Source organism: Schistocerca nitens, chromosome 5, assembly GCF_023898315.1.
Source record: "Schistocerca nitens isolate TAMUIC-IGC-003100 chromosome 5, iqSchNite1.1, whole genome shotgun sequence".
Taxonomy (NCBI): Eukaryota; Metazoa; Arthropoda; class Insecta; order Orthoptera; family Acrididae; genus Schistocerca; species Schistocerca nitens.
The window spans coordinates 787,738,105-787,753,352 of NC_064618.1; the positions used below are offsets into that span (position 1 = coordinate 787,738,105).

Below are 15,248 nucleotides of genomic sequence, written 5' to 3' on the forward strand. Positions count from 1 at the left end.
TCGTCTCCCTCATCACTGCCTAGGTCTGTAGGCCTGTCCCGCCTCCTTTTGATTCTTCCGTGCTTTACAGTGACGTCGCTGTCTCCGTTGACCTACTGATCTGAACTGGCAAGGTGATCCTGCTTTCAGGCATGCGCTGGAAGCGCTATAACCAATTTTTTCCTGTATATCATTAATATATCAGCAATGTTCTAAACTCCCATCTCTTTATGTCTTAATTCATTTTATGGTGACGCGCTGAAATTCATTAAAGTTGCCTTATTTTGTTTGATGTGCGCGGATGTTAAATCCCAATTTACACAGTTAAACTTTACGATACGAGATTTGTAGCCCAGATAATGTTGTACGACTTAATCTGAATATTTTGATACAGGAGTCCTGTGACTCATGATCTGTGAAAACCCAAATGTGTAACCTCCCACACGTCCTTAACAATTTTGTAATCTATATCTTATACAGGGAGCGAAAGGCTATTTACAATTTGTACAGAAAGCAGATGGCAGTTATAAGAGTCGAGGGGCATGAAAGGGAAGCAGTGGTTGGGAAGGGAGTGAGACAGGGTTGTAGCCTATCCCCGATTTTATTCAATCTGTATATTGAGGAAGCAGTAAAGGAAACAAAAGAAAAATTCGGAGTAGGAATTAAAATCGATGGAGAAGAAATAAAGATTTTGAGGTTCGCCGATGACATTGTAATTTTGTCAGAGACAGCAAAGGAACTGGAAGAGCAGTTGAACGGAATGGGCAGTGTCTTGAAAGGAGGGTATAAGATGACCATCAACAAAAGCAAAACGAGGATAATGGAATGCACTCGAATTAAATCGGGTGATGCTGCGGGAATTAGATTAGGAAATGAGACGCTTAAAGCAGTAAATGAGTTTTGCTATTTGGGGAGCAAAATAACTGATGATGGTCGAAGTAGAGAGGATATAAAATGTAGACTGGCAATGGCAAGGAAAGCGTTTCTGAAGAAGAGAAGTGTGTTAACATCTAGTATAGATTTAAGTGGCAGGAAGTCGTTTTTCAAAATATTTGTATGGAGTGTAACCATGCATGGAACTGAAACGTGGACGATAAATAGTTTAGACAAGAAGAGAATAGAAGCTTTCGAAATGTGGTGCTACAGAAGAAAGCTGAAGACTAGATGGGTAGATCACATAACTAATGAGGAGGTATTGAATAGAATTGGGGAGAAGAGAAGTTTGTGGCACAACTTAACTAGAAGAAGGGATTGGTTGGTAGGACATGTTCTGAGGCATCAAGGGATCACCAGTTTAGTATTGGAGGGCAGCGTGGAGGTTAAAAATCGTAGAGGGAGACCAAGAGATGAATACACTAACCAGATTCAGAAGGATGTGGGTTGCTGTAGGTACTGGGAGATGAAGAAACTTGCACAGGATAGAGTAGCATGGAGAGCTGCACCAAACCAGTCTCTGGACTGAAGACCACAACAACAACATATCTTTTACGCTGATTAGGTTTTTACTGTGGAGGGGAAAAACGGTCATCACATCATCAGTTCGTTTTTGAGGCGGAGGAAATTTGTAACCTCTGATGTTGCAAGGAAGATCATTCTGTAGTGGAGAGCTTTCAAGACGAAAGTTTTCGTCATGAGAGTCCGGTGAATGTCAGTGACCTGGGAGTGCTGACGACATATCTTTGAATTTTTTCGGCTGGGGTCACGACACTTCATTCGCGCCTCTAGACGTCTCTACGTTGTCCAAAAGCGGCACATGTAAATTTCAATCGGTTTGCCTGTTACGACGTTTCGTACCTTTTCATCCGAACATTCCTTATGTAGCGACGTCGCGTTCGTCTCATAATTTAAGTTTCATATTTGCTTGTTACGACGTTTCGTACTTTTCATCTGAACATTCCTAATGTAGCGACGTCACGTTCGTCTCATAATTAAGGTTTCATATTAATACAATCACACAAGCTGATATTGAGGTAATAAATTATTATACAGGTGATTTTGCTAAATGGGGACAAAGAGTAGGAAATGATCCCTGAGAGGATACGGAGCAACAAAGGTCGTATCGGAAAAGCGTTCCAAGGGAGGTACATCAACTTGAGGGGGATAGGTAAAAGATCTGTGATCACGCATGTCGCCAATTGACATGTGGTAACACAGACGAACAGTGTGGACCATTCTACATTGTCACTCTCCACATCACTTACAACGCGTGCACGCCTGATAATCTACGGACTTGCCTCCACAGCGACAATTTTGTTCCTGGCTCGTCGGACAAGGCACCATGATGAGTGGATTTCTCTTATCATTTACGAAGGACAGTATCGTCAGCCTGCTCCACCAACAGTCACCTATGGGCTACTGAGAATCCTCATCGTATGGTGACAGCGTACCATTTGCACCATTTCATGGTTTCTGTGTATGTGGCCGGAGATTATTACCGTCCGCATCGTCGGACAAGTTACCCTCGCGTAATGCCCCACAGGCGAGGCATATTTGCACTTCCTGTGGGTGATACTACCTCCCCTGCTGGCAGACGTGGCTTTGGTAGTGTGAAGGATAACGTGACTACAACACGATGGTGTTCCCACTCACTGCCCTCTTAAGCGTGGAGCTAAAACGCTAATACAGACGAGATATTCTGTATTCCCATGTATGCTTTCAGTCAGCGCCGTGAAAGCGCCGTGAAAGATCTCTAATATTCAACTTAAAGCGGACGTATCTCCTTAGGTAGGCATTTTCGGCCATATGTTTCAGGGACTGTTTTCCTGCAGTTTTTCTCGACTTAGCAAAATCATCGTGTATAGACATTGATATGGTCGCGTAATACAATGTGATAATGTTGTTGTTGTTGTTGTTGTTGTCTTCAGTCCTGAGACTGGTTTGATGCAGCTCTCCATGCTAGTCTATCCTGTGCAAACTTCTTCATCTCCCAGTAATTACTGCAACCTACATCCATCTGAATCTACTTAGTGTATTCATCTCTTGGTCTCCGTCTACGATTTTTACACTCAACGCTGCCCTCCAATACTAAATTTGTGATTCCTTGATGCCTCAGAACATGTCCTACCAACCGACCCCTTCTTCTAGTCGAATTGTGGCACAAACTTCTCTTCTCCTCAATTCTATTCAATACCTCCTCATTAGTTATGTGATCTACCCACCTAATCTTCAGCATTCTTCTGAAGCTTTCGAAAGCTTCTATTCTCTTCTTGTCCAAACTATTCATCGTCCATGTTTTATTTCCATACATGGCTACACTCCATACAAATACTTTCAGAAACGTCTTCCTAACACTTAAATCTAAACGCGATGTTAACAAATTTCTCTTTTTTAGAAACGCTTTCCTTCCCATTGCCAGTCTACATTTTATATCCTCTCTACTTCGACAATCATCAGTTATTTTGCTCCCCAAATAACAAAACTCCTTTACTACTTTAAGTGTCTCATTTCCTAATCTAATTCCCTCAGCATCACCCGATAATATGTGATAATATGTCGTTCCATAAAAATCTCTGCCATAACCCAGTCGTGCTGTCAAGACCCCTGTGTGCTCGAAGAACCTAATCGAAACCGCACAGCAAAAATTATGAGCAACGCTGCAAGACGAGTGGATTAACATCTCTTCAGAAGGAATTAAGAACCTCAAACGGCTTATACCTCAACATGCTGCTGCAGTTTTGAGGAACTGCCGAGGAGCGACTCGCTATTAACATGGCGTTGATTGCCTTCCGAACACTTTTGGTCTCTCAGAGTACATAGCGAATTCGTAATGAATATTTCGCTCGAAAATGAATATGCGTAGATCCTTAGTTCTCATAAAAAGCAGTTCATCAGGTGACTTTATTGATCACAAAGTATGCATGTCACTTGTCGGAATTATTTCCACCTTCAGAAATCCAAGTGCAGAGGTAGCACAAGGACCAGAGAATTACTAGTTGTGTACGTCTTTCAACTAATCTTGTCGAAAATGGTTCAAATGGCTCTCAGAACTATGGGACTTAACATCTGAGGTCATCAGTCAGCTAGACTTAGAACTACTTAAACATAACTAAACTAAGGACATCACACACATCCATGCCCGAGGCTGGTTCGATCCTGAGACCTAGCATGGGCGGGCTTTAGTGACGTCTCTGAACAGTCAAAGGGACTGCGCCTGTGATACAATATCCACAGTCAATGTCTGTCTTCAGGAGTTGTGGGAACCAGGGTGATGCAAAACTTTTTTTGATGTGTGTATTACAATTTCATTTCAACAATTCGTGGTAGACATTATTTTAAGTCATACCGTGTTACAATGGACATAGGATTAACAAAGGACTGAATCGATATAACAGAAGGTTTACAATCCGAGTATACGAAAACGAGTAAACAAGACGATAATAGAACACACGTCAAAATTTCTACCAGTTACACGTTAAGAAATGATAAATCGCTATTACTACACATTTGACAATTCGAAACTCAGTCCACATTGATTACTATAAATCTGAATTGGCAATAAAATATTACTTTTATGTCGAATCACGCACTGAAGTTACTGTGAGGTGCAAACATCTCTGTTGACTGGGAGTGAAGGTAGTAATAAAGTTCAAAAATGGTTCAAATGGCTCTGGGCACTATGGGACTTAACATCTGAGGTCATCAGTCCGCTAGACTTAGAAATACTTAAACCTAACTAACCTAAGGACATCACACACACATCCATGCCCGAGGCAGGGTTCGAACCTGCGACCGTAGCAGCAGTGCGGTTCCGGACTAGAGCGCCCAGAACCGCTAGTTCACAGCGGCCGGCGCGCTCTGGTTCTTGTGCTACCTTTGCACTTGGATTTCTGAAGATGGAAACAATTCCGAAACGCGTCATGCATACTTTGTGGTCAGTAAAGTAATTCTTCACCTGCTGTATGACTTTTTACGCCACTTAGCCAGCTTAACTACAGATAAGTACATTTAGCAATACAGTCGCTAGCCTCAGTGACTTTACGTCACACCTTTATTATATCGCTGGAAGCAGCCGCCAGAGGCGTTTGTCACAACAGGTGGTTTTAACGCGGGGTACCTGCGAGGGTAGAGGAGGACCCGAGCGACCCCTTCCGTCACGCGGCGACGCTGAACCCCCCCCCCCCCCCCCCCGCCGAACGCGCGACAAAGGATGGTCGCTCGCGGTAATTAAACGCCGCTTGTCATGGAAATGCCGGCGGCGGCGCGTGCCAGATTAAACAATAAGGAGGCCAGGCCGGGCCAGCGGCCTCCATCTGTCCGCCGCGCCGCCGAAACCGCCGCTTATATTCAAATTGGAAAGTCGGCGCGCCTCGGCCCATAAAAATGATATGTGCCGCGCCGCTTGTCACGAACAACGGAAGGGCAGAAGCGAAAAAGAAAGAAAAAAAAGGAAAGGAGAGGGAGAGGAACACGCGTTAGCGGGCTCTTTCACCGCTCTTTTGCACCTATTGCTCTTTTTCTCCGTCGCCGCTCGCGGGCAAGGCACAGCTGCAGTTTGCCGGAACGCAGAGGAAGCCCTGGTCACGACACGGAATTTGCGATCGGGCAGAGACGCCAAACGCTGGCGTAACTGAGCCCGAGCGCTGATAGATGCGATTTTCTCCTAAGCGGCTTACTTCGTAGCGGGTGTGGAAAAGTGAACGGCGCCAGACCTGACCAGGTTGGCGTACTTCGGAGACAGCCACGAATACCTCAACCAAAATCCTCGATAACATCAACAACTCGGACCGCTCCTCGTGCAGCAGGCGAACAGGAACTCCGCTTTTCAGGTCTGCTGATCCCATTCCTGAATTCCGCAACTTGTCCTTCGTGTAGGAGAGCACGTACGTATTTTTGGGCAGACTAGACTTCAGTGGTTTAGAGAACACACATATGCCTCCGAAAGTTTTCATTTTCGTTGTAACCTTTATTTAAATCGGCTGAACCTTACATTTACATTTTTGCTAGTAGCTCGGCAAGAGTTCAAACGAACTTTTCAGTCGCCCAAATAGTGTCTGTACCAAAAAGTAACAAGAAAACCAAAAGAGCACGAGTATGTCGTTGTGGTCTTCAGTCTGAAGACTGCTTTGACGCACATCTCCACGTTAGTCTACCCTGTGAAACACTCTTCATCTTTGCACAACTACCGCAGCCTGTTTACTGTACTCAAACCTGTGTCTCCCTCTACAGATTTCACTCTCCCCTCCTCTACTTCCCTCCATTACCAAACATAAGCCGGCCGCGGTGGCCGATCGGTTCTAGGCGCTACAGTCTGGAACCGCGCGCTCGCTACGGTCGCAGGTTCGAATCGTGCCTCGGTCATGGATGTGTGTGATGTCCTTAGGTTAGTTAGGTTTAAGTAGTTCTAAGTTCTAGGGGACTGATGACCTCAGAAGTTAAATCGCATAGTGCTCAGAGCCATTTGAGCCATTTTATTTTTACTTTTGTTGATGTTCATTTTATAAACTTTCTTCGAGACTCTGTACATTTGTCCGACTGCTCTTGTAAGTTTTTTACCGTTTCTGAGAAAATTACCATGTCATCGGACAAGTATCCATCCAGAGGAAAATTCTTCGATGGAAAAATGTTAGCTTGGAAACGCCCTCTGAATGAAAGTACTTGCATCTGAAGCTCACTGTCCACTTTCTATTACTTAACCCGTTCATCATCTTTCTTTCGATTAGAGTCTTTGATGACGCACGCACGAGCGAGGGACCATTGCATAGCATGTTCGCAGGACATTGCATCGTACTTCTTAATAATACTGCCCTGCTTCGTCGTGTTTATTCGCCAATACCAGGCCTTCGACTCTCAATAAATATGTAATTCCTGGAAAATTGACGACGACATTTGATAGTTCGGACCTAGCTGTGATTCGTGCACCGAAGCGTTTAACGCCAACGTTTAGATTAAGAGGAAAATTCGGGTTCGAGTCCCGGTATTGAACAAATTTTCAGTGTCATTCCAATATACAGCCAATGGTGGTTCATATTCGTAACTCTTTGACATAATTTATCTTTTTTGTAAATTTTGTAATAAATATGTTGTAGGGTGCTTCAGCTTACCATTGCTATACTGCTACAACATGGCTTACTGATTTTCTGTGGGGAGTAACCAACAGAAAATCACAATTGTGCTGCTAGCTGCGCAGTTCCAGTGCTAGTGGTAAGAGCAGTTTTCAACAAGTCGTGAATATCTGGTGGCGGATGATGTAAAATTCGAGGAATTTGTAAGAGCCGGGCGCAGTATAGACCAGCACCAACAGTTGCTTTTGCTTTTAGCCAAATTGTCTCCGTTGACTTTCATTGGGCTTCTTTTCATCGAGTAAAGACTGTGAGAGATTCTTGGCAGTGCCACTGGTAACACCCAGTACTGGAAACCACTAACGCGGTGCTAAAATCCTGACAACTGGTTTCAGCACCTCGTCTGACCTCCAGCTTTACTATCTTCTCGTCTTTTCTCGCGAAAGGTAATAATATGTTTTCTTTAAGGAGACTGAGGTACATCTACCTTCTTCTTCTTCTTCTTCTTCTTCTTCTTCTTCTACAGAACTGGTTAATTTTCTCTAACCATCTCGCTTTCGGGAGGGCATTAAACTCCGATACGAAAAATAGCGAGTTTAACCCGTATCGGTACTAATATTTTTTCATGTAGAGCTTAAAACTTCACCGATAATTCCACGTCAACACATGGAGAAATATAAAGAAGAAATAGAGAGCATAGCCAAAGACGTAACATTTTCCAGGCCGAATCCTCGATTTTGCGAAATCCAATCATCTCTCGAAACTGCTTGTACATTGAGACCTTTCAGTCAACCAGTCCTTTCAAACACAGTGATGTGGTTTTGATTCGAATTCAGTCTCCACCATAGGTCATAGCTCTTCGCTGGAAGGTAAAAATTCGTGCCAGCAATTGTCGACTTAATGCTATTAGTAGAATATCTGAAGCCATTGGTAAAAGTTTAAAAATTAAACGAATCTAGCAGACTCGGAGCATGCACTGCAAGTCTCCCCTACAGATCACTCCATGTTGATCAGTGAAAACGAACCCAGTGGGTCTAGGTTGTTAAACAAAGTGAAATCTCAGTCCACTAGGTAGTAGAAACTCTACACAAACATTCTGCATTGATAATGGCTAGGGTTTTGTCCCCCAGCGTGGTCAGCTAATGAGCCAGATTTGAAAGAAGGTAAAATCCGGATAACTGGTTCTGCAAACTCTCGTATCTACAGGCACTGAAAGGATCGGTTTCAACCGCCAAATTTTTCCCTATTTCCATACCTAGTCGGAGGCCGAGCCCCGTTTCTAATGAACCCCCTGTAGTGGAGCAATAACCCTCATTTTCATGCACACAAAGCAATACAATGCGCCGTGAATTACGTAAAGATGGAGACTACGTCTGAATTGTAACAACCTCTGTAATCAAGGTTAGCAACAATGTTAGTGCAGCAACGCTCCTACGTGAGATGGCCATTTAGAATTCCGGTGATGCAAGGACCTTTTACCTACAGTAATTAGCAGAAAGTGGAGAAGAGGTGGTGGCCCAAGGTGTGAGATCAGTCGAATTTGTGCATATTTCCTATCAGTAAATTAGAAAGCTCTCTACAGCGAATGTCTGCTAGCGTTGCTAGTTCTAGAGACAGTCATTTTTCTGTTTAAGATCTTCGTTTATTTGGAACATTAATAAAACCGACAAATTGCAAAGACCGTTTCCTGACTGAAAATTGAGGGAAAAAGGTCCTATGAGCATGTGTCTGGAAATGCATCGTTGCCACGATAGATGGCACTGACGAATGACAGTTCCTTTGACTACGTGCCGTGTGTTCCTCCTGTGTTGCAAGCTGTGAGATTGATGCAGCGTACTGTAAGCAGAAGATTGGCCCGGTATTCATGTCGGAAACAAGCCGAGATGGTGTTTGTGCACGGTCAAGCAGGTGGAAACGATCGAGAGGCAGCACAGCCACACAAAACAAGTACCCTCAGAGACATCGCCCACATCACACAACATTGCAAGCCCTTTTTGGGCGTCTGTGTGGTCATGAGTCCTTTCAGACAGACGAACGTACGGGGAGACGACAGAATGTGCGTAAATGTGCGCTCACCAGATTTGGAGGACCGGGTTCTACATGATATTTAGACGAACACTATTACATGCTGCAGGCAAGTGGCCCGGCAACCCAACGTACAATTATGTGTATACTACTACTAATCACCTGCAACGAGTGCGAGGATTATCAGCTGCGGATTTCCCTCTACGCGAAGGATTTTCTCAATGGTCTGTGCACCAGACCATCACAATTATGTGATTTCTGTCATCAATCATCTTTACCAACGAAGCAACCTTTACCAGAACTGGCGTCGTCAGTCTGTGTAATCGTCATCCGAGAGCTACATACACGGGACGTGGTCAGAGCAACTTTCATTCGTCATCTCCATCTACAGGAACAATGATGCATTTCCGGACACATCCCCTTAGGACATTTTCTCCTTCTTTCTAGTCAGGAATCGGTCCCTGCAGCTTGTCGATTTTATTAACGTTCGCTATACATACGGTGTCACAAAGAAACACCGACAAACCTTAGGGACATATTCCTTACACCAAAACGATAAAAAAATGTCTTGTAAACAAGAGCTATAAAGCGTAAAGGGCAAGCCTTAAGAGATACGAGCAATTGTTCACCTTCGATACTATGAAACACATCTATTGTACTGCAAGCTATTTGCTCTTCATATTTTGGGAGAAGGTAAGAAAAAACTATCTAACAAATATAGGCTTCAAAATGCATACCGTAAGAGCTATGAGCACTTGTTCGGTAGAAGAGGTTTGTTTCACTCTAGCGAAGATGAACAATTGTTCAAATCTGTTAAACAGTGCATTTTAGCCCCCCCACCCACCAACTTTTCTAGAAATTTTTTACTTATTCGTGTGTAAGGAACCTGTCCCTTAAGTTTCTCGCCACCTTATTGGAGCACCCTGTATATATTCTTCTAACTAAAAAAAAGAAGATAAATAATAAAAACTAAAAAATTACAATATGTATGTAAGAAATAAAAACAAACATACTTCTGTTACCTATGTCCCAGAAAAGTATGTTTACAGCATGTTAAAGGCCTACATCTCATGTTGCTTTCCCCCTACACCGACGTGTGGCTTATGGCATTGTGGTGTCAGTATATCAGACATGAAGTTTCTATGAATTTTTGTGTAAAATGTTCAAATTGCGCTCCACATATTTTATAGAAGGCATTTTGATGTATGGCCTCCGCAGTTCTGCTAAAAAAAAATTATTGTTCTTCATTTAGGTTCAGTATGTCGTCAGCTGCCAATCTAAAAATGTTCAAAAGGGTGTTTAATTCAGGCCTATAATTTAAAAATACCTTAAAAGCGGTTCAAATGGCAGTGGGACTTAACATCTGAGGTAATCAGTCCCCTAGACTTAGAACTACTTAAACCTAACTGACCTAAGGACATCACACATATCCATGCCCCAGGCAGGATTCGAACCTGTGACCGGTCACAGCGGCCGGCCAAAATATCTTAGTATTTGTTAAATTTACCTGCGTTTTTAATTTTTACTTCTTGGTTTTACTTAAACCCGTCACCATTTTTGTACTGCGTTTTACCACTAAGCAAGTTGATGATGGTCGAAGGGAAAAATTACCTAATTTAATGAAATAAGTATTGGTTTCGAAACAATTGTTCATAGTGATGCGTCCGTCCGATAGGGGATATTAAGCTCGGCGTCCCCTTTTTTAGATTTCCATTCCAGACTCACAGATAACAGAACATAGCGGTACACAAGCTGTCGTTGGACTACTTTGCCTAAACAACACACACTTCTTAGTTGCTAAGAGGAAATAAGAAGATGAAAATAGGACGCGAAGATTCTTCCAAAAATTTTTCTCATGTAAATTGTTCTCACACATATAAAACAAGCACCTTATAGAGTTTCTTAAAGATACAGGTTTCTTCCATCCCTTACGACAACGTTATTAGATAAAACTTATCGTCTCTAACGTCTTTGCTGTCGACGGCCGATTAGCATTAAGCGAATACAAAATAAAAATAACTTCAGGACGGCGAAGATACAGGTAAAGTGAACCCCATATTAGTAGTCGTGCTAAACGACGCGCGAGAAAGCACCTCCGAATGGGGTCCGCCTTCCCGGGCAGACCATCTTCCTCTGGTTCTGAAACCGGGTGCGTAAGTGACGCCCTGTGTTTAAAACGGACAGCCTCGGTGAAATAAAAACAGAGATTACCTCGGCGGGAACTCGTCCTTGCCGCGATAACTGTCGACCGGTCGGCCGTATTTATTACACAATAAACCAGGGCAACCAGAAGCCGCCGTGGACGTGGAAGCGTCCGGAAGGAGTGCGGCTCGGCAGGAGGGGAAACAACTGCGTGGTCTGGAAACGTGATAGCTGGAGCGCCTGTTTCCAAAACTGGCTGCGTCGGTGCATCGGGAAACAACCAAATTAGGTCGGCCGACGGTTAGGTGAAAGGGCCGATGTATAAACAGAAACCTATACAAGAAATGAAGAGTGGAGAATCGAGAAGCCTCTCGTTACGAGGAACACACTAAAAATCCAAAAGTGAAGGAGACATGTCTGCTGTCTTCTGATATAACCCAGAACTATACTCTGCCACACACTGTGGAATGCGTGACAGGGTAACTTTTATGGTACTATTTAAAGGGTCGATCAAAAAGTTTCAGTTTGATGGCATTGCTGCAGTGTATATGCAAAAGTAGCGGGCATCCGCTGCTGGTATCTAAGCACCGACGTGTAGGCAAAGTATTAAATGGCATTCGTGGCTTTTCGACGTGCATGCGGTAAATGCAGTAACGTGAACCATATGAGAAGAAAGTCTTTCGTGATTGCACTGTTGTGTAATACATTCTCGTACTTCCTGCCGCGTCAGTTCAGGATAAAACCTCGAGCTTTCGACGATTTCCACCATCGTCTTCGTCAGGAGCAACAGTCAAAAATGCTGCGGTTTTGGCCTTATATAGCCCAAAGACGGGTTCTTATTGGTCGGTCGTTACGTCATTCTGTTGCAGATGGTGTCAAAGTCTCTAGTGGTGACGCCACTGCTTCCATCGTAGCGTACACATTGCGAGTATCTCTGGCTCTTCGCTGCTTCGAGTACTCGCTTCCATGCACCGCTAAGATTACATCCGCAAAAAGAAAAAAAAATGTTCAAATGTGTGTGAAATCTTATGGGACTTAACTGCTGAGGTCCTCAGTCCCTAAGCTTACACACCACTTAACCTAAATTATCGTAAGGACAAACACACACACCCAAGCCCGAGGGAGGACTCGAACCTCCGCCGTGACCATCCGCACAGTGTATGACTGCAGCGCCCTATACCGCTCGGCTAATCCCGCGCGGCATTACATCCGCCGTCACAGTTAAAGGTTTTACCACATATTCTTATTTCTACAGCCTCTTCAGTTATAGAGTCCCAGTATGTTGTAGTAGCCTGCGACCAAACGTTTTTTCGTCAAACAGTATTTTATGTTTGTTTGTGAGGCTGTGCTCAGCAACTGCAGATTTCTCCAGTTCTCGGTTTTCAATGCACCATTGATGTTCCGAAAATCGGTTAGAAACTAAGTCTTAGCCAACTGTCATTCAGTCAAGATGGCATATCAGTAATGAAACAAAGCAGTAGGCTCTGCCAGAAATATCGACTCTTAGACACTGTGTCTCATAGTGTATTTTAATACGACAGTATGCCATCTTAGACAATTTATAACTCTTAAAACACTTGATAATGGCACATTGAAGCCGAAATCATGATTGTCTAAGTGTAAATATAGCACTGTAAATAAACACCAGTGTAATGGCGGTACTGACTTTAAAGCTTCCCATATGTGATGTGTTAGGAACACGACGTGGGCAGAAAAGGTCAAACAAGTGATAAAGGTTCACTATGAGCACCGGAGACGTAGACGAGATTCCGTCCAGCGCCAGATTTGCACCTGGTGATCAAAATTGGAACTGATTTTTTTCTAGCCTAAACTGGTACCGCGTTAACGCATTTGCATATCTACAAAGTTTCGCTGCCTTATGGTGATTACAGCCGACACTGGCTCTCACTGAGTAGCTGCACATTAATTACAACCTCCTGGTACTTACATAATTACTAGCCCGGTGTATTTCATTCCCCAGATGACGCCTCTCCGGATGGTAAAACACGTTAAGTAGTTGCTAATGCACCGACAAGACTGGCTCTGCTTGCGTTCGAAGTATACACTTCAACAATAAGTTATGTGGCGATATGCACAGCAAGGAGCACTGCAATACGAAATATCCCCTCTTGAGCGTGAATGTTGCACTTTATACTTCGGTGCATGTACTTACAGGTTAATTAATCTTGATATACTGTCATACATAGTTTCCGTCCATGTGTTTGCAATGCGCATTGACCATGCATAAAACAACGACGCCGATCAGAAGCAGAAGAATTGTCCGATCATAAAAGTAAGATTAAATAAAACAGTAGATGCCAGAAATCTGTCACAGGTGCAGGTGAAGGAGACTTTCGACAAGAGCCTTTGTGCAAATAAATAATGCATTCATAAATTAAGGAACTGGACGCTTTTGAAATGTGGTGCTACCGATATACACGAATAATTGAATAGAACGATTAACGTAGAAAATGAATAATTATTGCAAACGAAAAAGGTTTACGGAAATTCCTCACCAGAAGAAAGACACATGAGTGGGACGTCTGCTACAGCAGTAGTGAACAGTCTACTTGGCTGAGAAAGTAGCAGTGGAGGGTAAAGGTAGTAAAGGCATACGAAGACTAGAATATGCAAAGAAGACTATAGAGGATGATGAGTATAATAGCGAAGTAGAGACGAAAAGTCGACATAAAAGTTTTCTTGGTATGGTACCGCGTCATAATGTAAAAACTTCTGCTGCTGGAGAAAAACCAACGTTGCGGCCACGGTTGCAGCGGCCTTCTTCTGGATCTAACGGTGCGTTCTAGCTATGCAGTGTCCTTTATATTTTGTTGTCACTGTTCACTGCGCATGCCATTACGTCATAATTTTAAGAGGTGGTTAGTTTCATCGGTCAGTTAAGGAAGAAGGAGAGAGAACTTCATTTTAATAGGTTATTGCGGTGGAAGGAGAACGTAACCTCTGTTGTCTATTGGCTCTTGTGTTTTGTGCCACGATTGGTGGTCACCGTCGAATGAGAAGTTGGCTGCTGTTTACGAACTGCTGGCTCTCAGTTCAGCTCCTTTACGCCCACGTTGCTGGTTCAGATACGTGGACGTCACGTTCGCTATATGGCCTCACAAGTTTCACGAATATTTGAACAATATGCACGGGAAGATACAGTTCACGCTCGAAGTAGAAAAGAATGGTGCAATTCCACTTCTAGACGTCGAAGTATACAGGAGAACGGAGGGCACACTGGGGCACAGAGTATATCACAAGCCTACACATACAGGCAGGTTTCTGCAAGCCCAGTCCTACCACCACCCAGCGCAGAAGAACTCTGTCATCCGTTCTTTGGCAATCCGTGCGCAGCGCGTAAGTGATGCTCAAAACATCACACCCGAGCTTAAAAGGCTACGCACAACCTTTCTAACCAATGGCTACAGCTATAAGTCGATCCACACAGCCTTTTCGACGAATACAAGTAAGAAATATAAGAAAGAAGTAGACAAACTGAAGCCAACATTGCGCTTACCTTACATGAAAAATGTTACTGATCGAATAGGCAAACACCTTCGCCGCGTTGGGGTGCAGCCTGTCTTCTATAGTGGTCGTAGGATCCAGGACGTACTAGGCTCCACTAAGGACAAGGTCGATCCATTACACACTGCAGGCGTTTACAAGGTGGAATGCGAATATGGAGAGGTATAAATCGGCGAGACTGGTAGGCCAATAGCAACGCGCATTCGGGAACACGAGCGCTATATTCGTCTAGGGCAACACAACAAATCCGCAGTGGCAGAACATCAGCAAGACTGCGGAAAAGAAAATTCAGCAAAGCCTGTGTGTTGGCCAAGCAGCCAGTTACGACGAAACGAAAAATCAGAGAGCCATCGAAATACTTAAACACCCTAACAACATGAACAGGGAGGATGGACTCAGGCTTGCCCCATCTTGGCTGCCAGCAATCAGAGCCCAACAGACCGCACTGTCAACACGAGACACGAGCACTACCGGCGAGTAACTGCCGCCGCGCGGCCGACGTCCAGGAGTTGGTGAACAGCAGCCAACTTCTCATTCGACGGTGGCCACCAATCATGGTACAAAACACAAGAGCCAATA

At 43.8% G+C, this 15,248-nt stretch overlaps 1 protein-coding gene across 1 annotated transcript in view; it reads left to right on the forward strand.

Moving 5' to 3' along the window:
* The first annotated feature begins 5,164 nt into the window (after positions 1-5,164).
* The window catches only part of LOC126260716 (dendritic arbor reduction protein 1), a 275,518-nt gene continuing 265,434 nt past the window's right edge, over positions 5,165-15,248 (forward strand). Inside the window, exon 1 of the mRNA XM_049958054.1 lies at positions 5,165-5,274. Within this exon, the coding sequence (XP_049814011.1) occupies positions 5,165-5,274 (110 nt within the window). The remainder of the gene's footprint in view (positions 5,275-15,248) is intronic.